Consider the following 26550-nt stretch of genomic DNA (forward strand, 5'->3'; position numbering starts at 1 on the left):
ATGTATTATTTTATAATGAGGGTCCCTCATTTTATTTTAAGATTTGTAACATGTTCAGATTGTAGTTTGAGACATCATGAATTGTATAACTCTAGCCCATACAAATAAAGACAAAGGACATACAGTAATGTAATGCCAAAAGACTTGTCCTTGTCTGCAGACATTATGATTCACGGAATGCTAACATCCATGGGCAGCACGGAGAACATTTTTCGCTCCTACAATCGTTCACAGTCCTCCTCCCCTCGGATTCTCCGATTCAAACATCGAGCAAACATTGTGAGTCATTCACCGTAACACTCGGATAAGCAATAGCAACGCTATCATAAGTCATACTTTCTTCATTCAGACACCTCCAATGTCAACCCCAGTGTTCTACTATAGATACACATACATACGTCCATTCTTCCGAGTGGGATCTCTTGAGAATGGCGGCCTGGCCCACATGGCAACTGAACACAACAGTGGACTGCGTGGCGACGAGCCTCTGGCTCCTACGTCCCTGCCTTGCAACACGGGCCTATGAGAGACTCCGTACATCAGGCGCCGTGGGCATTCAACAACTCATTCCAGTCAGCGAGCAAAGTGCAAGAGAGTCGACTGCCTCGCGAATAAATAACCCGAGCCCGGGTCCCCCAAGGTGTGGGAAGGAAAACAAAGATCTCGATGGTGACCTTCCGCCATCTCCCCCCCCCTCCCTCCCTCCCTCTCTCCCTCCCCCCCCCTCCCCCCTCATCATCCCTGTTCTGCCGTGCGGCTGGCATGCGGCTGAGTCACGCGTCAGGCCTGATTAGAGGCAGCGGTGGTGGGACCGCGGGGTGTGGGGCACAGGCGGGGACTGGGCAGAGGGCTCCCAGTCCCTGTGCCAGGGCCGGGGCCGGGGCCAGGAGAGGAGGGGACCAGGGGCCACCGCACATCGGCTGTGGACACGACCTTGGGGCAGGGCATGATGGAGAGGCAGCCACGTGACCCACAGCAGCACACATGAGAGCTCCACGCGAGGACTGCCAGTGTGTACACGCACACACACACTCAAACACACTCAGTGCATGCTGATTGATGTGCTCTGAGTGCGAGCATTTTGCAGGGGACCGAAACCAATTTTGAAAAACCAAGTACTGCCACACACATTCGCCTCTCATTCCATTTTTCAATCCCGTTTCAGTAAAACACAGGTGGCACAAAGATAAAAAGAAGTGTACTTTTTACGTTACCCGACAGCTTTTCAGAAATACGTTTCAGAAATGACTGTTTATTTTATTTATTTGGGTAGAAACTCACTGGTGGTGGGGGGGGGGGGTCTATCCAAAGCTCAATGCCCTTATGGCGCCTAGACAGAACTTGCTCCTGATTGGTGGGATGTCATGGGAGTAACGTTTGATTCGATATGACTGTAGAATCCTCCCGGAAGCACGCACACCCCAGCCTTCCCAGGCAACCATGTTCCCGAGGACAACAGATGGTACCAGAGCGCCACACTACCCAGAGCACTACAATATCATGATGGCAGATGACAGAGAATGAGTGTGAACACACAGACACTCGACCCCCCACCCCCACCCCACCCCACCCCCGCCACAAAAAAGTCGGAGACACCAGAGAGACTTCCTGTGACATTGTTATCTTATATTGCCGCATTGTTTACACGAAGCAATTATGTAAACGCCCGACGAGGCCTTCTCCCTCTGTCTGCAGCTCTCTGCTTCTATTGGGGCTTTGGCTTGCAGGATGGGGGGAGGAGGGGGGAGGAAGTTGTTACTATTGACAGGTTCCACCTTGGCCCAATGGGACTGGGCCTCTTTAAAAGCCGTGGTTTCCTCGTACCTCAGGGAGAACGCGCCAGATCTTTTCCGTCTCGAATGCCCTCCGACATCCCACACTCTGACACGCTCACCCGATCACTTCGACCAGCCTCTCTCCATCCTGGTCCACCATACCCCACTGTCCTGCATGTTCTAGATGTTTCCCCTCTTCCAACACGCCTGATTCAAAGGAATAATCGTTGTCGGGCTTCTGCTAAGCTAGATGACGACCCATCCATTTGAATCAGGTGTGTTGGAAGAGGGAAACATCTAAAGCATGCAGGGCAGGGGGTCCCGAGGACCAGGGTTGAGAAAGGCTGAGAAAGGCTGACCAAGACCACCTACTGACTGACCGTGTGTGTATCATATGTATGTATAGGGGTATAGGGGATTCAGGTGGCTGAGCGGTTAGGGAATCGGGCTAGTATTAGAAGGTTGCAAGTTCGATTCCCGTCCGTGCCAAATGACGTTGTGTCCTTGGGCAAGGCACTTCACCCTACTTGCCTTGGGGGGAATGTCCCTGTACTTACTGTAAGTCGCTCTGGATAATAGTGTCTGCTAAATTACTAAAATGTAAATGTATATGTATATATGTTTCCTCAGTTATTTTGTGTTTTACTTTAGCATTCCTTTAACTCGTGCCTGGTGCCCAAGTCTTCACTGCCTTACAGCCAGGGTTGTGACAATGAGACACTGGGGCAGCATATCTTATACCACTCTGCTGCATTGTTTACAGAAAGCAATTCTGTCCTATTTAGGTGAATAATGATACATTAACTTGTGCGAGGTCTGATGAGCTTTCCTCTGATTTGAGCCTATGCTGTAGCCGTACATCAGCGTCGTGGCTGTTTTCACTCGGGTGACTGGAGATGGTTACTGTTTTAGTGTGGAGAGCATCATCTGCGTGAAGTGCAGGTGGGATAAGGGTGACGACAAGTCACGGACTGACAGTCCTGGACGGTTGACAATACCTTGCTATCAGGCTGCCTTTGTGATCCTCCGATTCCCAATCCGATACTGTAGGCTTCACAGAGATAACATATGGCACTGAATACATTAAGGCGATTGTGGGTCACCGGCCACAGAGACAAGGTAGATCAGCTGTATGTGCCATCTACGGCGCGTGCAACCGCTTGTTTAAAAAAAAGAAGAAAAAAACCCGCATTTTCAGGTACCAAGTGTGGTCATCATTTCGTGGTAGGAATCTTTTTTCTAGTTGCGGGCAATCGCCTATCCACCTTAACCCGCATCATGCAATTATAGCGCCCTTTATCCGCTTCCGAATTGGATAACCCCTTTCCCCTCCTCTCCTCACCTTCTCGCTCACGTGAACACAGTCAACACAGAGAGGTATTCTTTAGCTCAAATCCGTGGTTAGAAAACAATTCTAATGTGCTCCGTGGCAGACAACGTGTGAACGATTGGCGAAGCAGCAGCATCCTTCTCTTTACCGATACTGTTGTCTCGTAAGGTCCGTCAACACTGCGAAACGACCCCGGGTCTCTCCGGTAAACCAACGTGCAACCTACCGCAACACTTTGACAGCATTTTCACATGACCGAAGAACAATTCCCGAGGAAAGCAAACAACATCCTTACCTGTGCATTATTCGGCGTTCCAATTTACGAACACCGCGTGATTGATTATCCTCTTTGTGGTTGCAGAATCCTCGGGTTGTACTCTATGAGAATGAGAGGAGGTGAAATGCGACAGACTTCCACTCTCTCCCTAATGAACGGGCTTCAGATAGGAGTACAGGATGCAATCCAACCCACCTGAATCCCCGCATCCGACAATGGTCCTCCTCTAGCGCACTGGATGCTGTCGAATCACTCCCCCGACTCACCGGTGGAGATGCTTGGGTATCGGGTTGAGGGCGCGGTCAACAGCAGTTGGACCAATCATGATCATTCGGTATCAAACTTACATGTGCGTTGCCATAGAGGACTATAACACCTTTGTGGACTTTCAGTCTACGTGTCACTTCATTAAGCCACATTCAAGGCGTTTAAAATTGCTGGAATATGTTATGTTAGCCAATCGCTTGAATTAATGTTTGAATAAGAAAGACACGCAATCAAGCTTTTCTCATCATTGACATTCACAATTAGCTTACATTACTTGCTCCCCTCGTTGGCGGAGCTCTGCAAAAACAGCTCTACATTTACTTCCACGGCTAATACAAAGTGACAAGGTCAGGCATTTCTCTGTGATAACCTCAGATGATTTTAGAAACAAACCAGAACATACCAGGGACAGCACAAATGATTTGAGTTTAATATCAATGAAACAACGAAACGTTTACAAAAACAAAAGAAAGCGAGCATGCTGCAACATGTTCACGTGCATGTCTGTGGTATTCAATGGCCTTTCCCCATTCTGCTGTGAGCCGTCAGTTGGTATATTGGGCTAGGGCATTGCAATTCAGATTATCTTTTGTCCGCAAGAGAATATCAGAACTACCTTCTAGAATCTTTGAGATGTCTGCTTTGAGTAAATGAATGCTGTTCTCCAGGGAGCGCAAAGATACAAGGTAATGAGGCCTCCCTCCCACACAAGGCATACAGAAACCATATATTTTGTGGCTGTGCTGCTTCCGGCCTTTATACAGTGTTTCCACCTGCATTTTTCTATACGTATTTTTCATAAACACTGCACTTTTTCCACCAAGCATAATTCACTTGGTGTTGAGGAAAGCGTTACTTTTTAATCTCCCACATTACCACAGCAGCGGGTCCTGTGATACAAAAGCGCTGATAGATGTGTCTGACACCTTACAGATGCGTACGGTCCATGGAATACAACAAAGGCAGCGCTAGGAAGGGAGAACCGCTGCAGAATGCTAAACATCACAAAAATACTCGAGGAGAGGTGGGGCACAAACAGCATCATCTAGTGGAGAAGAACCACGTCAACAGACAGAAGCAGGCTTCAGTGGTGAGGTATCGTGACTACATATCCCTACTAACATACCAACTGTAAATCTTCACCTTAGCTACAGTAGCAATTTTCAGAAAGGCTGAATGTGTATTTTGTGGCTTTGTAAAGTATAGGTATATGCAAGCGAAGCACTAGCCATGGAGACTTCAAAAATCGGGGGGAAAAAAAGCTTTGAAACATTTTTTCAGGCGTCCTTCAGAAAATCTCTTCAGAGTTTTCTGGGTTTCGCGTCCTGGAGTTGCTTCAGCGAGATGACTCTTTTCACGACTTTGAAAACATGACATTATCCTTTCCCGCCATTCGTTCTCCTTCAGTACGGTACAGTGTCCACGTCCACTCCACGCCCTGCTGGCCTCCAAGCCCTCCTTTCTCCTCATCAAAGATGGACATCAAACACCTCGTCATCCGCCTCAGACACGACTGTGGGAGAAAATGAAAAGAGGGCTTCGTATTCACACACTCACATCAACCACGTTATGAGAGTGGCTTGAATCCCCCCCCCCCCCCAAAAAAAAGAAGAAAAATGAAAAACACACTCCCACCATCTAGAAAGCCGAACACATAAGTGGTGGTAACTATGGTAACTTGTCTCCTGTAGGCCTGTCTAACTGGGTTCCTCGCGAGTCTGTATGAGGTGATTGTCAGAGGCACAAGCTATTTGATCTCAGAGCGAGAAACGTAATCACCTTCTTTCAGGCCGATTTCATTATGAAGGTAAGAGAAAACGGCTTAGCAGTGAATGAACCCGAGGCGACAGCAAGTTTATGCCTCCGCCCGGAGCTGAAGATATACATCGAACTGGCAGAGGACCGCACCCTCTCGCCCTGAACCGAATGAGAGAGAACCGGAAGCGAACCACACGTGCCCCAAAACCCATCTGATGACAACGCAGGGTCACCTGTGCTGGTCACGGCGGGAGGCGGGTCGGCCACGGCGGGGACGCTGAAGGACCGGCAGCGGCGGGAGAAACGGCCGTCCTGACTGACGCTCTTTGTCCGTTTGCGGCACTCGACGGTGAGGTGGCGGCGGCAGTCTTTGTGGCAACTCACCCCGCAAGCTACAAGGGGGGTAAGATAATGATGGGTACGTCATGGGTGGGCTACTCGATCTGAGAGCACTATGGGAGGCTTGATGGCCATACTGGTTTGGTATAACATGCAGTCAGCCGACATAAGTACGGGTACAGTTCATATCCAACATGTTTCATATTTGGACAGTGACGTATTTTGTCAGGGACCCTTATTCGGTTCTCACGCTAATGAAACCAAAAGCAGGCCGAAAGGGCCAATGCGCCTTAAATCACAGTCTGACTCTCACATGATGCATGCACAAACAACCAAAACAAACACATTTGCCTGGATGAACAGAATGTATCTCACAGCTATGACGTTCTATAATTGTGCAATTCAAGAGGAGGGGTGCACAATAAGAAAAGTATCACCATTTCCATTCCTGTACTTTTAAGGTTAACTGAATGCACCGTTATTAATAGCATATTAGATTACTGTACCTTTACATTTATATCTTTGTTTGTAAAAGCCCCACATCTGAAAAAGAAGAAACACAAAACAGACATACTGAAGGCTTGTATGCCTTGGATCACTTAAAGCAGTTCTACAGTACTTTGAAACAGAATCACAGTGACTGTTTTATGTATGTTCCTACAGACTAGACAATCTTATCCTGGATGGTTCCAGATCCAATTTCATTTTCACCTAAAACTACCCTCCACTTCAGCACGGCCATATATTTTTCCTGTCGTCTTTCAATTCAACTTTAGTAGAGGAAGTTAAAACAGGAAATAGACTGCGTTTGGGTGGAGGTCTTTGGAAAATGTGATGAGAAGGCGTTCTTTTGGACACAGTTTCACAGTTGCCCACATAATTACACACGTAAAAACACAACACCTTCCTTATTGTTTTTCTCGGTTTTGAGTCTCACCACTTTCCTGTTCACTCATAAATGGTTCCTGAGCGGTTTCCAGACTGAGTAAAATACTTAGCAATTCTTAAAATGCCCTTACACACATAGTAGTAATAAAGTACCACATTTTCTGACAGCATTTTACTCACCACACCAGAGCAATGGGTACACAATGCAGGCTTGAAACAGGACATCTCTACGAAGGTGTGAATGAAACCCATCTTGCTGTTAAGCAGAGAGTTGGCTTTGGTGAAGTAGTCAATCATCTCCTCGCGACTAATTTGGCCGTCCCTGAGGGCAGGAGGTGAAGGGGTAGGGATTCGACAGAGACGTGAATCGTGTTACCTGAAGAAGATTCTCTCTGACCTATGGATCCAACCAGGACGACTCCTCTCAACCCTCGTGTAACATTCTGTATACTCACCTTGTCCTATGACAACACGAGGGTCGATACAGGTCACGAATAGCATGTTTACAGTGCATTGTTTCGGTTATTTTCCTTTCTTTTGAAAGCAGGATAGGCATTTCCACTCACTGGTTCTTATCCAGTTCATCAAACCCGGAGAGGTATGGAAAGTTGGTCCGGATGATCTCAAACTCCTCCTGAGTGATGTGGCCGTCTCCGTCTGTGTCAAAGTTCTTGAACACGGACTGCAAAGAAAGCAGCCAGTGAGAACTTTTGACCTTTCCGAAACATCTCAAACGTTTCGCCTTTCCTTCACAACATCGTCGTACGCCTGCTTTGGGTTTTCTGCGTGAGACTCCGGTGATTGTTCTCCTACCTCCACCATCTTCTCGATGTGTCTGTTGATGATGGCAGGGTCTGCTTTCGGCCTCACAGAAGTGGCCCACTGCTCTATGACAGATGGACTAGGAACAGACTGGAACAAGACCAACAAAGACACAACGTTTCATTCACACTTGTGACACTTACACTGACACGAGTTGGTCATGTTGTCTACGCCTCGCAGAAGGCCAATCCTGGAGAGTAACACTACCGCCTACAGAAAATATTACATGCAATATTCAAAGCATGCATGTGAAGGTGAAAATACATGTAGTGTGAGGGAATGCGGTTTGATTGTGTGCGTGTATGGGGGTCAGGTGGCTGAGCGGTTAGGGAGTCAGGCTAGTAATCAGAAGGTTGTTGGTTCGATTCCCGGCCGTGCAAAATGATGTTGTGTCCTTGGGCAAGGCACTTCACCCTACTTGCCTCGAGGGGGAATGTCCCTGTACTTACTTACTCGTAAGTCGCTCTGGATAAGAGTGTCTGCTAAATGTAAATGTGTGTGTGTGTGTGTATTGAGAACGTTTTCTTGCCAAAGGACAGAACATGGCATATCTACCGAACTGTGGAATAGCATGTATTATCAGCCCAGCACCCTGGTGACAAGTGATGTGTCTCTGTATGTGACAAGCAAACAAACTATGAAATGTATGCGTTTGTGTCCAGGTTACCACTGGTCTGACGCTCCGTGGCTCCCTCTGCAAAGACAGTTGATATATCTCCTCTTCTGAATGATACTGGTCCAGAGATACCTGAGAGGTATCAAACACACACAGAGATAACTCAAACCTGTAATAGAACGTGTACTGTTTACGAAGTCTGACCCCTCAGTCAAGCTCAGGGTGTCGAATCAAGTCAACACCAACAACCAACCAGGAGCAAGTTCAGCAGGTCAGGGTTGGCATCGATGCTGGGTGGCTTGGTCTGGATCTGGGCCAACTCCTGCAGGATGGCATACAACTGCTGGGTCTTGGCCAAGTTTACCCGGCTCTTCTCCGGGTCGGCCCAGTCCGACAGCGCCACGTGGACTGCTATGAGGTCCTTGAGGTGCACGCCCAGGATGGGGAAACGGAAGCCGCCACTCTGGGAGAAGCGCTGGCGGTAGCGGCTGTAGTTCCCGCAGGACGTGACCAACTCCACCAGCTGCTCAAACACCTGAGAGGAGCAAAGACGAGAGTTCGCTGTGTCAACCCCAGCTGGACTCCATCTTGAGTGGAGGCGATTAGAAAATGGGTAAGGCGTCGATTAGAAGTTGCAATATCCCCCATGGCTTAATTCAGTCAAATGAACGTCACCCCGTTTCGGAAAGGTCACACCGGTAAACGGCCGGCGCTAACGAGCAATTAGCCAATTGTAAATATCCCCTCCTTCTGGCCCGCGTGTGGCGGCCGGTCGAATCCCTAGCGGGTATGTCTGTCCTACCTTCTGGACGTCGGCGCTGATGTGGGCCTGCGTGTCCTTGAGCCTGGAGATGGAGCTGTTGCTAAGGCCTCCCACCACCGCCATTAGGGTATTGAAGTTCTGCAGCTGCAGCAGCCTCTGCGACGGACAGACGGACGCACAGAAGAACAGACGGAACAAACGGACAGGGAGGGGGGGTGACCCTTGTCACTCGGAGCCCACTCGATGCCGCCGACTCACCGGCCTACAAGCTAGGAAGGCTATCGACTCTCCCTTCTCCGAGAAGGGAAGTGTCTCGAGCCCTCCGGACCAGTCTCTCTCTTGCCGTAAAGGTCTCACCTGGGCCACCCTGATGAAGTGAGAGATGACCATGGCTCGCTGGGGGGCGGTGGGCTTGCTCAGGACCATTAGCTGGATCCACTGGGAGACACTGTTGAAGAGGGTGATGAAGCGCTCCAGGATGGGGTTGTCCACCGTGCAGCCATGCATCACGAAACTGTGGTAGTCCTGGAACTGGAATGAGAAGATCGCGAGTCTGGGGTAAGAGACATCTCTGCATACACAGATGTGTTGACAAACACAAACACATACACACACGCTCGACAGCGTGCACGCAGACAAGCACAAGCCATGTCATCTGGCACGGAGCATGCAAGCGCATAGAGCCCCCTGCTGGCCACTCACCAGAATCCTACAGAACGACTTATACTCCATGTAGGTGAGGTGCTCGGCAAGTTCAGACGAGTCCAGGTGATCGAACAGGAGCGAAGTCTTCCTCTTCTTGAAGTCACACTGGCTCCTCTGGCCCAAGTCTTTTCTCCACTCAAACGACGGCCTTCGACGAGGGGAGAGGATGCCAGACTCGAGACTGGAGGATATTTTTGCATTTCCAAACGTTTTCCCTGCCAGCTCTTCCTGAGCCGTGTGGAGGCTGTCTCACTGGCTATGCCGGCGAATGGATGTGCGGTACTCACACACTGTCGATGTTGATGAGGCTGGTCTCCTGCTCATCTCCCCGCCCGCCAAGGCTCTCCTTCAGGCCTCTGATGCGCTCCGCCAGCTCTGGGTTCAGGTCAAACTCTGCTGGGAACTCACTGATCCAGTACCTTATGGAGAGAGAGGGAGAGGGAGGGGAAGAGGGAGAGAGGAAGAAAGAGAGAGAAAGAGGAGGGAGAAAGTGAGAGAAAGAGGAGGGAGAAAGAGAGAGAGAGAAAGAGGGAGAGAGAGAGAGAAAAGAGAGGGAGGACGAGAAGGAGAAAGGGGTAGGGAGAGGGAGAAAGAGAGGGAGAAGGCGAAAGAGAGAGAGAGAGAGAGAGAGAGAGAGAGAGAGAGAGAGAGAGAGAGAGAGAGAGAGAGAGGGGGGGGATGGTAGAAAGAGGCCGAAAGAGAGAGAGAATAAAAACGGATAGAGAATGACGCTGGGAGGCAGGAGGAGGCAGGCAGGCAGAGCAGCCGTGCTGGCTGGCCCAAGGGCAGAGGGGCTGGAAGTCATTCATGCACCATTTATGACATCAGTGCTGGTTATATTATGCCTTCAGTAGCAACACAAAGAGATCTGGAGAAATCGAGTGGAAGGACTACAGGGGCTAGACCACTTGTTTCTGTGTGTGTGTGTGTGTGTGTGTGTTCATGGCGATTTCACATCACCATGAGCAAAATGAAATGACCGCTGAATATATAGCCTCGAAGCAGACAGATAATTTGCTTGGTTTCTTTTGGCCGAGCCAAATCATGTTTTTTTTTTGTTTGTTTTTTGGGGGGGGGGGGCTTCAGAATTCTGCCAGCTTCAGAATTTTCCTCCCAACTACCAAACAAAACAAGTGTGTCTATGCTTCTTTGTTCAAAACTTACTTAATGAGATGACAGATTTGCGACCTCACTTTAGGGGTGCAGTGTTCTTCCAGAGCTCTATAGGTGTGGTTAAGGTGATCACAACGGCACAGCCGGTCTATCGGGTATAAAGCTTCTAAATCCCATTACAACCCGCTTGACAAACAAATGACTTACTGCTTTCAAAACACTAGACTCTAACCTCTAACCTCTAGGACAACAACAACACACAGACAACATCAGAATCCCACACAATTCGATTTAAGATGTACAAAGAAAGACTGTTTTGTCGATGACTGGGAGACCAGTGGCAAGTCAATTCATCGCCCTCAGCGGAAAGGATACTTGTCGGAGAGGTTCTTGGCCAGGTCAGTGGACGAGAGATACCACGGATGCATGGTAAGGAACATTCTGACCAGGAACACATCTTCCAACCTTCCCTCCTCATCTACACCAACCAAGGAGAGAAGCACGCGTGACACTCACAAACTCACGACTGTAAATCCTTTCAACTCAGGAAAGGATGACACGAAGACAGAGAAGAACGAACACGTCCAATACGGTAAGCAGGCTACAGAAGGAAACAATCGTTGGGGTGTCGTGCGATCGCAGAGACAAACACAGAGGAGACGCCGCAGGGATTCCTGACCAAACGCTTTGACGCAGGCCTCCGTGAGCTCCTCCACGGTCGCCGGCTGATCCAATTTCATGGCCTCCGTATTCAGATGCCTCTTTTCTGTCTCTCTCTCGCTCTCTCTCTCTCTCTCCCTGGCTCTCTCTCTCTCTCCGTCCCCTCCGTACTTCTGTCTCTCCGTGCCACCGAGCAGTGTCGAGGGTGAGCAGCGCTGAACCTGTGGACTCTGACACCCTTCCGGTTGGCGTCTTTTGATGTGTCGGTCGGCAAGCCTCGCAAACAGCAGCTCGGCTCCCCCCTCGACGACCTGAGAGTTTTGTTCCTCTTTCAGCGAGGCGCGTGGCTTCCTAAATGCACTTCCTGCTCCACCTTAACACAGAAGTACAAGAAAACACCCAGTTGAAAAACAACACAGCCCTATCTGATCTAAGACATACTTCAAGGGTATGGCAGGCTGTGCCACCATTGATACTACAACTAGGCAACCTAGATAGAACTTGCCTTTTCCAACAGACCACGGGACAGCTATTCCATCGAAAGCGTTGGGGAGGCTGTAACTGGAGAGCTGAATCAATCCAAACCAGTGATACTTATCCTATTAGAGTAAAGATTTCAAACTAACCAAATCGAATTCTTCCTATAGCATCAAACTATATACCGTATCTATGAAGATGACTTCAAAAGACTTCAAAATTGAAGTTGTCCTTCCCCTGTCAGGTATGCCATCGCATCTGGTGACGATTTGCACGGGGCTTCTGTCCCCTGAAAGCAGCCTGTTGTTCTGTTTCCGTTTTGCTGAGCGATTTCACCGTGGTCACGTTTCCTTTTTCCAGGCTGAGGCCCAACGTTACTGTACGAGCACCTCGCCGCTTCTGCCCTTTGGCCCAGTTTGTTGCTGTTTGGGTGATGGCATTGCTTCTTTCTGGGGGGAGCTTAGATAGATCAAATTGCCAGAAAGTGGTGCATCATAATGTGTGCAGTTGATGGCGAATTATCATCTCTCTGTCTCTCTCTTGTGTCTCTGTCTCTCTCTCTCTCTCTCTCTCTCTCTCTCTCTCTCTCTCTCTCTCTCTCTCTCTCTCTCTCTCTCTCTCTCTCTCTCTCTCTCTCTCTCTCTCTCTCTCTGTCAACACTCCCTGAGGGTGGGGTTGTCAGTGTGGTTTTCCTCTCTAGTAACTCTTGCAGGCTTTGTGTATTTCATTTTTGAAGCGCTTCATGCATGAATACTACATAAAAAAATCTTTATTGCACTTGACATTCTGCTGCAGTGCTATAAGGAAAAAATTGTCTTCCAACTTTGTGGAATTGAATCTGTAATAATCACACTTTGACGGTATTTTCTGCTGTCTTTTTCTTTCTCTTTCTCTTCCTCTATCTCTCTTTTAAATTGTTTTCTTCCAAACTTCAGGGTTGTTTCAGTAAAATGTTGTGTCAGACCCGTTTCCTGTTTCCCCGGGTCAAGAGGTCATTTCCCATGACCTCCTTCTTCTGATGTCTCGAACATTCTGAAGCTGCTCCACAAACTCAATTTGAACATGTGACTAATGTGCATTCAGGGTGGACTGATTCAGTCCAATGAAACAGAAAGCGTGACAGATAGTCAGCGTTCAGAGTCATTTATTGTCATTTTCCGTGGAGTTGAGTCAAGGGTGAGGGTTTAGCTTGTGGTGGACTGACTGTGCATAGTAAGCCGTTTAGGCATTTAAATGCCTCAGAGGATACTATCCTTCTCCTTCCAGCAGGTTGTGCCCTTCTCTCAAAGTGTGCGCTGAAAGAATTGCATTATCCCTCTCCCATACCACACAACAAAGGTTACTCAAGCATGCGACAAATCACGCCATTCTTTTACGTGGTCTTCTTTATGGACCTTTGCGTTCAACATTGAATTCAGTTACAACTTGAAGAGACTGAACCCATATTTGAATTTCCCCTGTGTTCTCCTAAAACAACATGAATGTACTGTGTCAACCAAGGTAATTAGTGCACTGCATCAAAGGTCACCGAAAGGAATGCCTTCTCCTATGCAGTGTGCCATGGGTGTTGTTTGGTGGCATCTGACATTATCAACACATGCTTTTCAAATATCATGGCCTTTGGGACTGGGTCATAGTGTCTATTAATGGATCGGGCCTCCATGACAGCTTGGCTGCCTCACAATGGAGAGTGGAGAAGGGGGAGGGCCGTCAGTACAGTTAGCAGGTCCTAGGTCAGTGCATGAGCCCCCGACACCAATATGGGGAGTATGGCCTGCTGGGAGTTGTAGTTTAATTGTGTCAAGTCGAATACTTTTTCAGGTGCCAGTGTGGCACATGGAGGATGTTATGTATTTTAGCCTTACTAGCCAAACTATGTTAGGATATCTAGTTTGTATTTGTGCTTATTCATGCATAGTTTTGATGAATTATTACATGTTCAGTTTTTGGATAGGTCCAGCCGCACACCACTTAGAACACCCTAAGCGACACTGTAAATTAATTACATATTCATAACTCTGTTCAGAATTGGTCCCACCTTGAACTCAATATTCATAAGTACCTCTTTATATGCTCAACCGTGACCTATATTTGCGGGTACTCCTGTAGCGCAGAGACAAGACCAGGGGAGTTACGCCTGATATTTGACTGTCTGAAATCGAGAGCCTAGTATCATCATGTCGAAACCGTTGTCAGACCACGATAAGAAGAAGCAGATTTCAGTGCGAGGTCTTGCCGGCGTGGAAAATGTTACCGATTTAAAAACCAATTTTAACAGACATCTCCACTTCACACTGGTCAAGGACAGAAATGTGGCGACAAAAAGGGATTATTACTTTGCCCTGGCACACACCGTGCGCGATCACCTTGTCGGCAGGTGGATTCGTACTCAACAGTACTACTACGAGAAAGATCCTAAAGTAAGTAATGTGCTCACACGGCATCAACTGAATGACAGATTGGATGAGAACATCACGTTTTTTATATGTACTTTCAAAGTCATTAATCTCAAGAAGGCTTCACAAGGCCTACGATTATTTCATTATTTATTACACCAAGGGACTATTTCAATAGCCTACTTGACTATTACATTTAGAAGACGCTTTCACCCAAAGCGAAGTACAGATGCAAAAGAAGGCAGGCAGCAGAAAATCAAGGATCAGAAGTACATAGTTTTAACAGTATTTCGGTGGTCAGTCAAGGAGCGGTCTGTAATTACCAGGAATAGTGCACCACATCTCAGCTACCAGGCACGGGGAACAATTATAATATGCTACAATGAAACACTTCAAAATTACATAGTAAGCTACTATATAGCGCAGCAAAGTGCAATTTGTGTGCGCTCTTGCCAGAATCACATAATGTATCCTGCCAAGTTCGACTTTCGGGGATCTCAGGCCAAGCGAGCGGTTAGTCGAAATTAAGTTGAAGAGGTGCGTCCTGAGACTTTGTCGGATGGACAGTACAGTACACGGTATAGTAACATGAATAATAAAGGACTAGTTTGTGTTTAATACAAATATTGAGATAAAACAATGGCCAGATACTACTCTGGTCAAGGAGATGCTAGTCCTGGTTAATAGTTTACAGTCTGACTGTATCTCAGATGGTTATGCTATGTTTTCAGGTAAGCGAACACACACCTTGCTTGACAAGATCCAACGGACACCACACTCACAAGATAGTAACGAGCAGTGGCGATTTTAAACTCTTTTTAGGGGTGCTCAAGCACACCTAAATTTAATCTCAGCACCCATAAAAATAATAACAATAAAAATAAAATAATTATTATGAATTATTAACTTAAATAAGTTTTAGTGCTCTAACGTGTTAAAACAATGTTTATTTATTGTTGACACATCATTATGGTTTCATTTGATGCTGGTAGTTCATGAAGAAAGGGACTTTGTTCGTTTTTTTATTCATTCAATATTTTGCATAATAATAAATAAACGTATTAATTGTTATCCAGTGAAATAAGTGATTTATTAGCAAGGGGGTTTAACACTTTTGCAAGGCACTGTATCCATGTCACATTCTCATTGGGGGCTGAGGCCCCCCTAAAGGTCTGATCCTAGAATCGCTCCTGGTCACGACACAATCCCAGTTCAAGTCGGAATTGGGCATGACAACCCCAACAACAGATTTCCAGCGCCGGCCGCGTCGAGATGTTTCGTTCCCGGACGCCTACAGAAGTATCAGTGCGATGTGCTGACGTGTCGGCGTTGTGTTGAAATGTGAACCTCGTCCCTGACCTTCCCCTCGCCTCCTCTCCTGGCTTGAAAGAATTGCACGTAGCCTTTATGCCAGACAGCACCTCCTCAAGAGGGTCTGAATGAACTCAGCCTTACTGTACTACCCAAGACAATAAAAAAAACGTGCCCCTCTCCACTGAAGGGATATTTTGTCACTGCTATCTCTTCTACAGTATAATCCCTGACTCAACAGTTACCTGAACAGAAACTGCAGCTGCCACAAACCTCCTTTTCCCTATTCGAAGGGATGTTTTTCGCAGTCCTAGATGTGTCCATGCCAACCATGACGGGTTCACCGCAGCCCTACAGGCAGGTTTAGGGTTCCAGACATCATATCCCCGATATTGTATAAGGGGGAACTTGACATTCTACTTTATCACCTAGCCCAAGGTCAAGCTCTGGTTCTGGTATCCTAAGCAGAAAGGTCAAAAGTTATACCCTCCAAGAAAGGTCAACATAGAAACTGATCCGAGAAGGGAGGACTCCAAGACTTTATACTGTACAGGAGTCACTACAGAACTATGATATATCTTAATAGAAATCGTTTACTAACTCCTTAATGAATACATCTCGTCGCATTTTGGATCCTCTGCATCCTAATACAGGCCTGAAATGGAGCGATTTGGATTTTCTTTGTTGACACCCCGTGTCAACCAGGATACAAGCACCCCTTGCAGTGCCGTCTGTTCCATGTGGCTGATTCCTGATTGGCTGCCTGCATAATGAGAACTGCCGATCCTCATTTCAGGATGGCGCCGGGGCCTTATAGGAAATTAGCTGTCATATGTCAAGTCGAAAAAAAGGTAGTCGAAATTCATATCTGAACGACTATAGAGAAGGAGGATGCAAAATGATTTCCTCTTGTTCTGTGCCACTGAGGAGTGCAAGTGAACATCATAAATCACACGGTGTGTTTTCTTTCCCGTGAATACGCTTCAGTCCTGTGTATCTGTTCTGGATCCAGCTCTGTTCTCGCAGCATGTTTCCCCATTAATAGATATCATGCCATCAGTAACCTTTACGGCAACCCCAACTGGTGCTATTTTCTCCCCGAGTCCAAATGCCTTGTTATGTAACACCCCCTGAGCTAGCTATCGCTGCTGCCCCCTATCTCCCAGCTCTCAGCCCCCTGTCAACCCAGCCCCTGACCCCTAGACCCCCCACCACCACCAGCCCCCTGTCACCCCAGCCCCCTGTCACCCCAGCCCCCGGCTCCTAGCCCCCCCCCTACTACCACCACCAGCAGTCACTACCCCCAGCCTTCAGCCAGTCCCAGCAGCTCATTTCTTTTTGAGGAGAAAAGATACTGAGAGAAGAGATACTATGCCAACATCAAAAGCTAAACCCCAGACTTGACTGTCTCATTTCCATAAAATCCCTTTACACAGGCCAGAGAGCTTAATGCATGTGAAGCCCGCGTTCACATATTCTCACAGACTCATGACTGGATCTTAGTCTCAGGGTTGCTGTCTGTCTGTCTTTGATGTGGGTCAGTTTCAGGCCTTTTTCTCTCCTCATGTTGGTCCTGTCCGTGTAGCCGTGTTATTGTGCAGACTCACTCCTCATCCCCTTCCCTCATCCTCTCCTCTCCTTGTCTACCCCCCTCCCCTCCCCTCTCCTCTCCTCTCCTCTCCTCTCCCCCCTCCCCTCCCCTCCCTCCCCTCCCCTCCCCTCCCCTCCCCTCCCCTACCCTCCCCCTACCCTCCCCCTCCACTCCCCCTCCCCTCTCCTCTCCTCCCCTCTCCTCTCCTCTCCCCCCTCCCCTCCCCTCCCCTCCCCTCCCCTACCCTCCCCCTACCCTCCCCCTCCACTCCCCCTCCCCTCTCCTCTCCTCTCCTCTCCCCCCTCCCCTCCCCTCCCCTCCCCTACCCTCCCCCTACCCTCCCCCTCCACTCCCCCTCCCCTCTCCTCTCCTCCCCTCTCCTCTCCTCTCCCCCCTCCCCTCCCCTCCCCTCCCCTCCCCTCCCCTCCCCCTACCCTCCCCCTCCACTCCCCCTCCCCTCTCCTCTCCTCTCCCCCCTCCCCTCCCCTCCCCTCCCCTCCCCTCCCCCTACCCTCCCCCTCCACTCCCCCTCCCCTCTCCTCTCCTCTCCTCTCCCCCCTCCCCTCCCCTCCCCTCCCCTACACTCCCCCTACCCTCCCCCTCCACTCCCCCTCCCCTCCCCTCTCCCCCCTCCCCTCCCCTACCCTCCCCCTACCCTCCCCCTCCACTCCCCCTCCCCTCCCCTCTCCTCCCCTCCCCTCCCCTCCCTCGTCTCCTCTCTTCAGCGTGTGTACTACATCTCCCTGGAGTTCTACATGGGCCGCACTCTCCAGAATACGATGGTGAACCTGGCTCTGGAGAATGCCTGTGACGAGGCCACATACCAGGTGACGCACACACACAGTCACACCACACACACACTCAGACCCACACCTGTAGAATGTCCATGTAGCTTCAGCCTTCGGCGCAGACTGATGAGCGTCGTGTCGCTCCACAGCTGGGGCTGGATATGGAGGAGCTCCAGGACATGGAGGAAGACGCCGGCCTTGGGAACGGAGGCCTGGGCCGACTCGCTGGTGAGCCACCCCCCCTCCTCTCCTCGCTCCTTATTGGAAACGTCACGTCGAGTCCCCCTCTGATTAAGCTTGCCCTCCCCTTTCCCCCCCCCCCAGCCTGTTTCCTGGACTCCATGGCCTCGCTGGGCCTGGCTGGGTATGGCTACGGGATCCGGTACGAGTACGGCATCTTCAACCAGAAGATCGACAAAGGCTGGCAGGTGAGCTGGGCCTCGGGGACGCTCCGTGGAGACGGAAGAGAATGCATCGTTCACGTCGCGTCCCGACCCGAACACGGAGGAATCGACGGAATGTCACGGAGAGAGAGTTTCCCGAGTCTTACTGTATATTGTTCTGCACCGACGATTGGCAGGTCGAGGAGGCGGACGATTGGCTGCGCTTCGGCAACCCCTGGGAGAAAGCCCGCCCAGAGTACATGAGGCCGGTCAAGTTCTACGGCAGGACGGAGCACCACCCCGACGGGGTGAAATGGGTCGATTCCCAGGTGAGGATGTGGAAGAGTGTGCCTACTTGTGTGTGTGTGCTCGTGTGTGTCAACGTGAGTGTTATCATGTCAAATCAAGTCGTGTTCGCCATCCCTAAGAGTGTGTTCGAACGGTCTAACCAAACCAATCAAAACAACCAAACATCCTTCTAACTTATTTTGGTCTTACTGTAGTACCTGATTTAAGAGCACTGTTTGGTTGCGTTGACAGGTAGTGCTGGCTCTGCCCTACGACACCCCCATCCCAGGCTACAGAAACAACATCGTCAACACCATGAGACTGTGGTCTGCCAAGGCCCCCTGTGACTTCAACCTCAAGGACTGTAAGTGTCTGACCGGACGACAGGAGACCGAAATAAGATCTTCCGAATGGAGACTAGCTCTCTCAGTGGAGGGTCAGATTTTGTAGTAGTGAAATAGAGACCACAATGGAGACTCAAGCACGTTTTCCAAAACTCTGCCCCCCTCACCAGTTAACGTCGGTGGCTACATCCAAGCCGTGCTGGACAGGAACCTGGCGGAGAACATCTCTCGCGTGCTCTACCCCAACGACAACGTAAACAAGCATGTCACCTTCGCGCGAAAGCCGACCACTCGCGTTCCTTTACACCCGCGAGAACGATGACGATTGCAAAGACGGTCGTGGTCGTGCTCACGAAGCTGCGCCTGTTTCTCTCCTCCTTCTCCCTAGTTCTTCGAGGGGAAGGAGCTGCGCCTCAAGCAGGAGTACTTTGTGGTGTCCGCCACCCTGCAGGACATCGTCCGTCGCTTCAAGGTGTCCGACTTCGGCTCCAGAGAGGTCTCCCGCACGGACTTCACCGCTCTGCCGGACAAGGTGTGGCACCCTCTGGTGGTCTATCTGAGAACGGGCGGCAAACGTCGAGCTGGACGCCAACGCCGTTGCTGGGGTTTTTTTTTTGCGTCGCTATCGTCGCTGTCGCTCGTTCATTTGCAGTTCGTTCTTCTCAGTTACTATACCAACGCTGCGTATTTCTGGGCCGACGCTTATATGGTCTTTCTTGTTCTTCCCAGGTTGCCATCCAGCTGAATGACACTCACCCCGCAATGGCCATTCCAGAGCTAATGAGGGTACTGTTGGATGAAGAGCACCTAACCTGGGAAAAGGTAAAAGGCAGAACATGACCATTAGCCACAGTCTGTAGCATTTCATATTTCGTTTGAGTATTTTGATTTCGTGTTATGGTTTCACATGGTACTGTAGCAGTAGTAGTAAAGTAGTGCGCGACTGCAGTTATACCAACAGAGGGAGACAAAGCCATTGCTTTGGTTTAGAAGGCGTCAACTTGCACAGAATGCGCAGACGCATCCGACATAAACAAGCTGTGGCGAACAGCTAGTCAAGATATGACCTCTCGTCTCTCATCTAGCACTGCGAGTGCAAGAAAGGTGCATTACTAATGAAACGTACTATTATTTTTGATCTCTCCCCTGAGTCCAGGCCTGGGACATCAGCGTGCGTACCTGCGCCTACACCAACCACACAGTCCTGCCTGAGGCCTTGGAGCGCTGGCCCGTAGACCTGCTCCACCACCTGCTGCCCCGGCACTTGGAGGTCATCTACGAGATCAACCGTCGCCACATGGAGGTCAGTGGTGCAAATGGCAGCTCTTTGAAATCCCGGGTCTCTAGAAAAGCAGACCCTCCCCCCCACCCACCCACCCTTCCACTCCTCCGCTCCGCTGAGGAGTGACTCGTCCGAAAGTCAGAGATAACCTGGAAGGAGCGGTGGATGGAAGGTTGCACTTGAAGAGAATCCCCTTGGTCACGTATCTCTTTAACCCTCATCGACGTAGGACCCGAACAAGGGCGTAGCTTCTCACAGGACAACCGTGGGCGCTCGTGCGACGGTCACCCCGATCCATTTCCTGGCTGCGCTCGCCTCAAGCTTGTTGCCGTCTCTGTGTCGTTTTGCAGAGAGTGGCCGCCTTGTACCCCGGGGACACCGACCGGATGCGTCGCATGTCCATCATCGAGGAGGGGTCGGAGAAGAGGTCAACATGGCGCACCTGTGCATTGTGGGCTCCCACGCCGTCAACGGCGTGGCGCGGATCCACTCGGACATCCTGAAGGCCACCGTGTAGGTGACGCACGCACGCCACGCTTCCTTCGGAAAAGGTCATCTCTCGGGAAAACATTCCAGACTCCTCAGCCTCGTGGACACCGTGTACAGCGCGCGGCGCGTGTGTGTGTATGTGCACGCTCGCGCAAGTACATTGGTATTTACTTAGTATGCATATTCATGGTGATTTTTTTTTTTTTAACCGGACCAGATTTAAAGACTTTTATGAGATGGAGCCAAAGAAGTTCCAGAACAAGACTAATGGCATCACGCCGCGTCGCTGGCTGGTCATGTGCAACCCTGGCCTGGCTGAGGTCATCGCAGAGGTGATCTTCTATTGGTTACTCTGTCGTTACTCTATACAACAGTCAATCCAATTAAAATCAGACTTTAGTCCCATAACGCCTTCGGAGCGGAATTGCAACATAAGTTGGTGAACGATATGAAAATGCAACAATACAATGAGAATATAACAGTGCAATGAACATGGTAACACAAGGAAATCATGATATAGGAAATGAGAGATACTGTATAACAGCGAGACCGTTGTAGCACTGTAGAAAAAGGTAGACAAATTTTATGGCATACTGGTACTTTTTATACTGGTAAATGACAACCTTATTATGCTGACTTTACACAATCTTTCACTGGTACTGACACTGTGATTAGAGGGACTGTACATTAACCGATAGGGCAGAGTAACCATGTCTCAATGTCGATGTGTTGGTCAGAAAATCGGAGAGGACTTCATCCGTGACCTTGACCAGCTGTCGAAGCTGCTGCAGTTCATCGACGATGAGGCCTTCATCCGGGACGTCGCCCAAGTCAAGCAGGTGGGTCTCACGAAACCAGAAGCCAGTCTCGCTTCGGAGAACATCGCGAGCTTGCGCGGCCCCTGTTGTACATTTACATTTAGTCATTTAGCAGACGCTCTTATCCAGAGCGACTTACAGTAAGTACAGGGACATTCCCCCCGAGGCAAGTAGGGTGAAGTGCCTTGCCCAAGGACACAACGTCATTTTGCACTGCCGGGAATCGAACCGGCAACCTTCTGATTAATAGCCCGATTCCCTAACCGCTCAGCCATCTGACTCCCAGTGTTGTACCTGTGCTCTTTGTGGCCGACACGCGCCTAGTCTGTCTCCGTGCCTCCTCCGTCCGTAGGAGAACAAGCTGAAGTTTGCGGTGCACTTGGAGGAGCACTACAAGGTGAAGATCAACCCCAACTCCATGTTCGATCTGCAAGTCAAGAGAATCCACGAGTACAAGAGGCAGCTGCTCAACTGTCTGCACATCATCACCTACTTCAACCGTGAGGACTCCCTCTGTGCCGACACACCTCTCTCTCTATCTCTCTGTCTCTCTCTCTCTCTCTCTCTCTCTCTCTCTCTCTCTCTGTCTCTCTTTCTCTCTCTCTCTCTCTCTCTCTCTCTCTCTCTCTCTCTCTCTCTCTCTCCTCTCCTCTCTCTCTCTCTCTCTTTCTCTCTCTCTCTCTCTCTCTCTCTCTCTCTCTCTCTCTCTCTCTCTCTCTCTCTCTCTCTCTCTCGCTCTCTCTCTCTCCTCCACCTCTCTGACCCTCCATCTCTGGATTTCTCTTACACACGTGCACGCACTCACACGACTCTTCCCTCACTCTTTCTCCTCCCGATGTTGTACCTATCTCTCTGTGTTAATGCTGTTCTTCTTAACGCCTCAGGCATTAAGAAGGAGCCTAACAAGCACTGGACCCCGAGAACCATCATGATCGGAGGGAAGGTGTGTTTTGTGTTGCGTACCTTTCGACCGTTCGTTCTCCGCAAGTGTGTCTGTGGATAAATGTAGTTGCTTGATAGAGCCCATCTGATACTTGATAGCAGATATAGAGGTTCCTGGTTTAAATCCTTGACGTCGCTTTGGATCAAACTAAATAGTCTACTAAATCAACTCATAACATTGTTTTCTGTTACAAGATAGGTACATATATAACTTTAAATAACACCCAGCAATTTCTCACATATGATTTTTTCTGCCCTTTAGGCCTTAACATTTTTGTCATATTTTTTATTTTATTATAATTCTAAAAATACAAATAATATGCCCCACTGGTTCACGACTGACAAAAAATCTTAACATGTAAAAAAAATCTTTACACAATAAAAACCTTTGTCCAATGCCTATTAGACATTAAGTCGGTGAACAAAATATATGCCTAAATGTTTTTCGTAGCAGTTCGCTTGCTTCAGTTAGCAGCTGGATGACTAGGGTGAACTGTCAGTGTATTGTCAGTTGAACTCATGCATCATCTCGACTGTTTTTACTATCATCCCAATCGCTGACCTCGTTCTCTCCCTGTCCCAGGCTGCCCCGGGCTACCACACTGCCAAGATGATCATCCGTCTCATCACGGCCATCGGCGAGGTGGTCAACCACGACCCCGTCGTCGGGGACCGCCTCAAGGTCATCTTCCTGGAGAACTACCGGGTGACCCTGGCCGAGAGAGGTGAGGGGATGGGGGTCGCGCTTCGATGACATCACGCTCGCCCTGTCAAACCCCGGCCCCCTCCCCCCGCCCCCCCCTCCCCGGTTCACGTCTTCTTCTTCTTCTTCCGCAGCCATCCCCGCCGCCGACCTCTCGGAGCAGATCTCCACGGCGGGCACGGAGGCCTCCGGGACGGGCAACATGAAGTTCATGCTGAACGGCGCCCTGACCATCGGCACCATGGACGGCGCCAACGTGGAGATGGCGGAGGAGGCGGGCGAGGACAACCTGTTCATCTTCGGCATGAGGGTGGACGACGTGGACGCCATGGATGTGAAAGGGTGAGGAGGTGGGGGGGGGGGGGGTTGGGGGGGAGGGGGGATTCACCGTGTCCTGCCCGCTGTTCACAAATCGAATCTGTAAGTGTTGTAAAAAAAAAAAAAAAAAGACGCAGCGTCCCCCCCCCCCGTTTCAATCCATCGCGATCCTCTCCGTGTTGCCTAGATACAATGCGTCAGAGTACTACAACCGGATCCCGGAGCTGAAACAGGCCATGGATCAGATCGCCGGGGGATTCTTCAGCCCCAAGCAGCCTGACCTCTTCAAGGACATTGTGGACATGCTCATGAACCATGACAGGTGGGTCGTCTCCCTCACTGTCTCGCATGCTGTCTACTCACCCTATGGAGTACAGTAGACAGCAGGCCATGGTTTTCCCAGCCTTCCCCGAGCTTTACTTTTAATATTTACAACGGCCCTTATCTCTCCCTCCATGTTTTATGCACAGGTTCAAAGTGTTTGCTGACTATGAAGACTACATTAAATGCCAGGATAAAGTCAATGCGCTGTACAAGGTCAGTGGGGTGCTTGCAAGTCTCAAATGTGTCTTTGCTATTAAACTGGGGGGTTTTGCTGACAAGTTATTTGGATAGAAATAGGCTGTCTGATGGATTTTCACGCGTAGGATTAGCTCTGTGATAAGAAGAATCTGCCCCTTGAGCCTTTTATCACGCATTTTGTACGTTATTCACAATTGACCTCATCATCGAGTCTAAACCTTCTCATGAACCCTTCCCCCGTGTCTTGTTTCTCTCCATCAGAACCCCAAGCAATGGACCAAGAAGGTGATTCACAACATCGCCGGCTGTGGCAAGTTCTCCAGCGACCGCACCATCGCCCAGTACGCTCGTGAAATCTGGGGAGTGGAGCCCAGCCTGGAGAAGATCCCCGGCCCCGACGAGCACCCATAAGCGGCCACGCCCTGCCCCAGCACAGCACCCCCCCCCCCCCCCCCCTCGTTCACCCGCCCCCTCGCCTCGCCTCCGTCGCACCCTCTTCCCTAGGACACTGCTGCTGTTAGGTACATGCCCGTAGCTAGGGGGCAGTAATGATTCCCCCCCGAGGAGAACCTTCTCTCTCGGGGCCGCCGGATGAAAGGAAGCTTGGCCCGTACGCGACGCACACTCAGACTCGCACACAGCAGGGGGGAGTAGAACGTGCGGGTCTGTTGAGACCCTGACTAGGCTCCACCCTGACTAGGCTCCACCCTGACTAGGCTGGCTCTGCAGTCCAAGCCGTTTTAGCGAACGTTCCGAATCGTCCCATGGAGTCAAGGTCATTGGCCTCGAAGCAGCGGTCACTCTCCAATGACCAGAGAGACCAATAAAGGAGGGGGGGGGGGGGGACTAGGGTGGTGGGGGGGGGGGGGGGTTGGCTGGGGGATGTGGAGAAGGTCCTAGAAGTGTGTTGTGGGTTTTGAGCTTTCGGTGGGTTTTTAGCATTCTCCAGTACAACTGTATGCCTTTTCCCTTGGATCTGTTCTAATGGAGTTTCTTGTCTTCAATACATTTAATCCTACGAGCTGCGTGTGTGTTTAATCTTCCTCGAATGCGGTCTGTGTTGCACATGCATTGTGTCTAGACTCTGCCAGACTGTAGGATCCACATTCTACACTAACTAAGTTGTATTCGACTCTCTCTCCCCTCCATTTAACCTCGTATATCTGGAAGGTCAGGGGGGTAAACACATTATTATAAACAAAATGTAGGTATTTTGTCAGCAGCTTGTCTTTTGACTCCACGGGGGGTGACATCCCCAATGTTGTCACCTCACATATGGTTTTTTTTTCTTTCTTTTTACCGAAAGACATGTTTGCCACTGTGGTCTGTCCCCCTGAAAGCAGATAACCTGAGCAGATGAGTCTATGGGATGTAGTAGAACAGACTAACTGATCCACCGTTGGGGGGGAATCGTGTCTGTGTCATCTGTTGTCATTTGGAACTCCCTGTTCTCTCTCTGTTTCAAGTGAAGCTCACCGCTGTCCGTGAACACGACTGTCACGTTTCAGTCAGTCAGTACCTGTCATACTATACCAATAAAATATACTTGACATTGTTTATCAGTTTCTATACTGTTACTATCACCACAGTCCAAGTTTAGACGCACACACAATGTTGCACAGTTGGTTTCCAACCCCCCCACACGTCTAAGTTTCAGAGTAGACGTCTAATTTGTCACTTCTTTGCTCCTTAGGTTTCGCAAAGCACAGATATTACAAACACACACCCACGGCAACGTAGGGTTTACTGGAGGAGTCTCTCCTTGTTTATTTTCTCTCGCCCCCTATAGACTCGCAGATGTTAAAACTAGTTCTTACTGTCCCCCTTCTCACAGCTGTCACTTGTTTCAAGCCAAATATTTCCCCACATTGGCAGTCCGCAACACAGGCCACACACTCAGGCGATTCCGAATCTGAGTAGATTAATGAGTCGGGGAAGATTAAACTTGAAGGGTCTTGGATTCATGTGTAGCCTTTTCACCATTCAACTGCAGCTGTGTCCGTTTTTAGTCACACAATATCCCCAAAATCGAAATAAACCTTCAATCCATCTACCATCCTCTTTAACATAATCTGTTTTGCACTTAGAAATCTCGGACCTTTTGAAATCTTGGACAATCTTGTATTGTCCCTCAATACATTTTGTTTTCAATCCTTGTTTTATTGATGATTAGTTCCAGCAATAGGATTCTCTTCCTAGCGTGAATTTATTAAGTGAGTGAGGGGCAGAGCACACAGGGAAGAGACATCATAGCCAAGCCCAGGCCCTTTCTGCCAGCACACACACACACACACACACACACAGTGACACAATGGAGATGAACTCACATCAGAAGCAGACAAACCTAGTCTGGTTTATGGTAACCGCAACAAGGGTTTGCGCTGCCTCGTTTGTGAGCGGGTTCAGCAATTTGATCCTGTACAGTTGTAAAGCATTAAAGGAGAAAAGGTACACAGCGTGATATAATGTGTCACTAGACACCACAGCATGCTGCGTTCCTAACATGGTAGGGTGATAAAACTACGGTTTAGAGTTCTGTAACTCCAGGGGGGCACGTAGAAAATGACCTCTGAAACGTGTGTACA

General features: G+C 49.5%; 3 protein-coding genes across 3 annotated transcripts in view; 1 reads left to right on the top strand and 2 right to left on the bottom strand.

Moving 5' to 3' along the window:
- nrg2a (neuregulin 2a) overlaps positions 1 to 26550 on the bottom strand; it is a 94793-nt gene that overhangs the window by 11169 nt on the left and 57074 nt on the right. The window lies entirely within an intron of this gene.
- Positions 4057 to 13352, bottom strand: rasgrp2 (RAS guanyl releasing protein 2 (calcium and DAG-regulated)). The gene is made up of 16 exons (XM_062453064.1): positions 13319 to 13352; positions 11333 to 11686; positions 11029 to 11131; positions 10705 to 10761; positions 9828 to 9959; positions 9538 to 9688; positions 9193 to 9366; positions 8875 to 8991; positions 8326 to 8607; positions 8124 to 8204; positions 7448 to 7546; positions 7201 to 7316; positions 6815 to 6956; positions 6253 to 6289; positions 5641 to 5799; positions 4057 to 5162 (listed from the first exon to the last, which is right to left on the bottom strand). The coding sequence occupies exons 1-16, from the start codon at positions 13350 to 13352 to the stop codon at positions 5119 to 5121; spliced, it is 2082 nt and encodes a 693-aa protein (XP_062309048.1). The 3' UTR covers positions 4057 to 5118.
- On the top strand, positions 13890 to 25522 carry pygma (phosphorylase, glycogen, muscle A). Its single transcript, XM_062453199.1, is given in 21 exon segments — positions 13890 to 14210; positions 17814 to 17915; positions 18026 to 18104; positions 18201 to 18304; positions 18457 to 18588; positions 18800 to 18911; positions 19062 to 19144; positions 19280 to 19423; positions 19621 to 19713; positions 20048 to 20194; positions 20524 to 20599; positions 20602 to 20686; positions 20880 to 20994; positions 21400 to 21501; positions 21833 to 21980; positions 22365 to 22423; positions 23006 to 23147; positions 23260 to 23467; positions 23631 to 23765; positions 23914 to 23980; positions 24227 to 25522. Coding segments are annotated over 21 exon segments (2526 nt in total). The 5' UTR covers positions 13890 to 13967; the 3' UTR covers positions 24377 to 25522.

This window comes from Osmerus eperlanus, chromosome 27 (genome assembly GCF_963692335.1).
Source record: "Osmerus eperlanus chromosome 27, fOsmEpe2.1, whole genome shotgun sequence".
Classification (NCBI taxonomy): Eukaryota; Metazoa; Chordata; class Actinopteri; order Osmeriformes; family Osmeridae; genus Osmerus; species Osmerus eperlanus.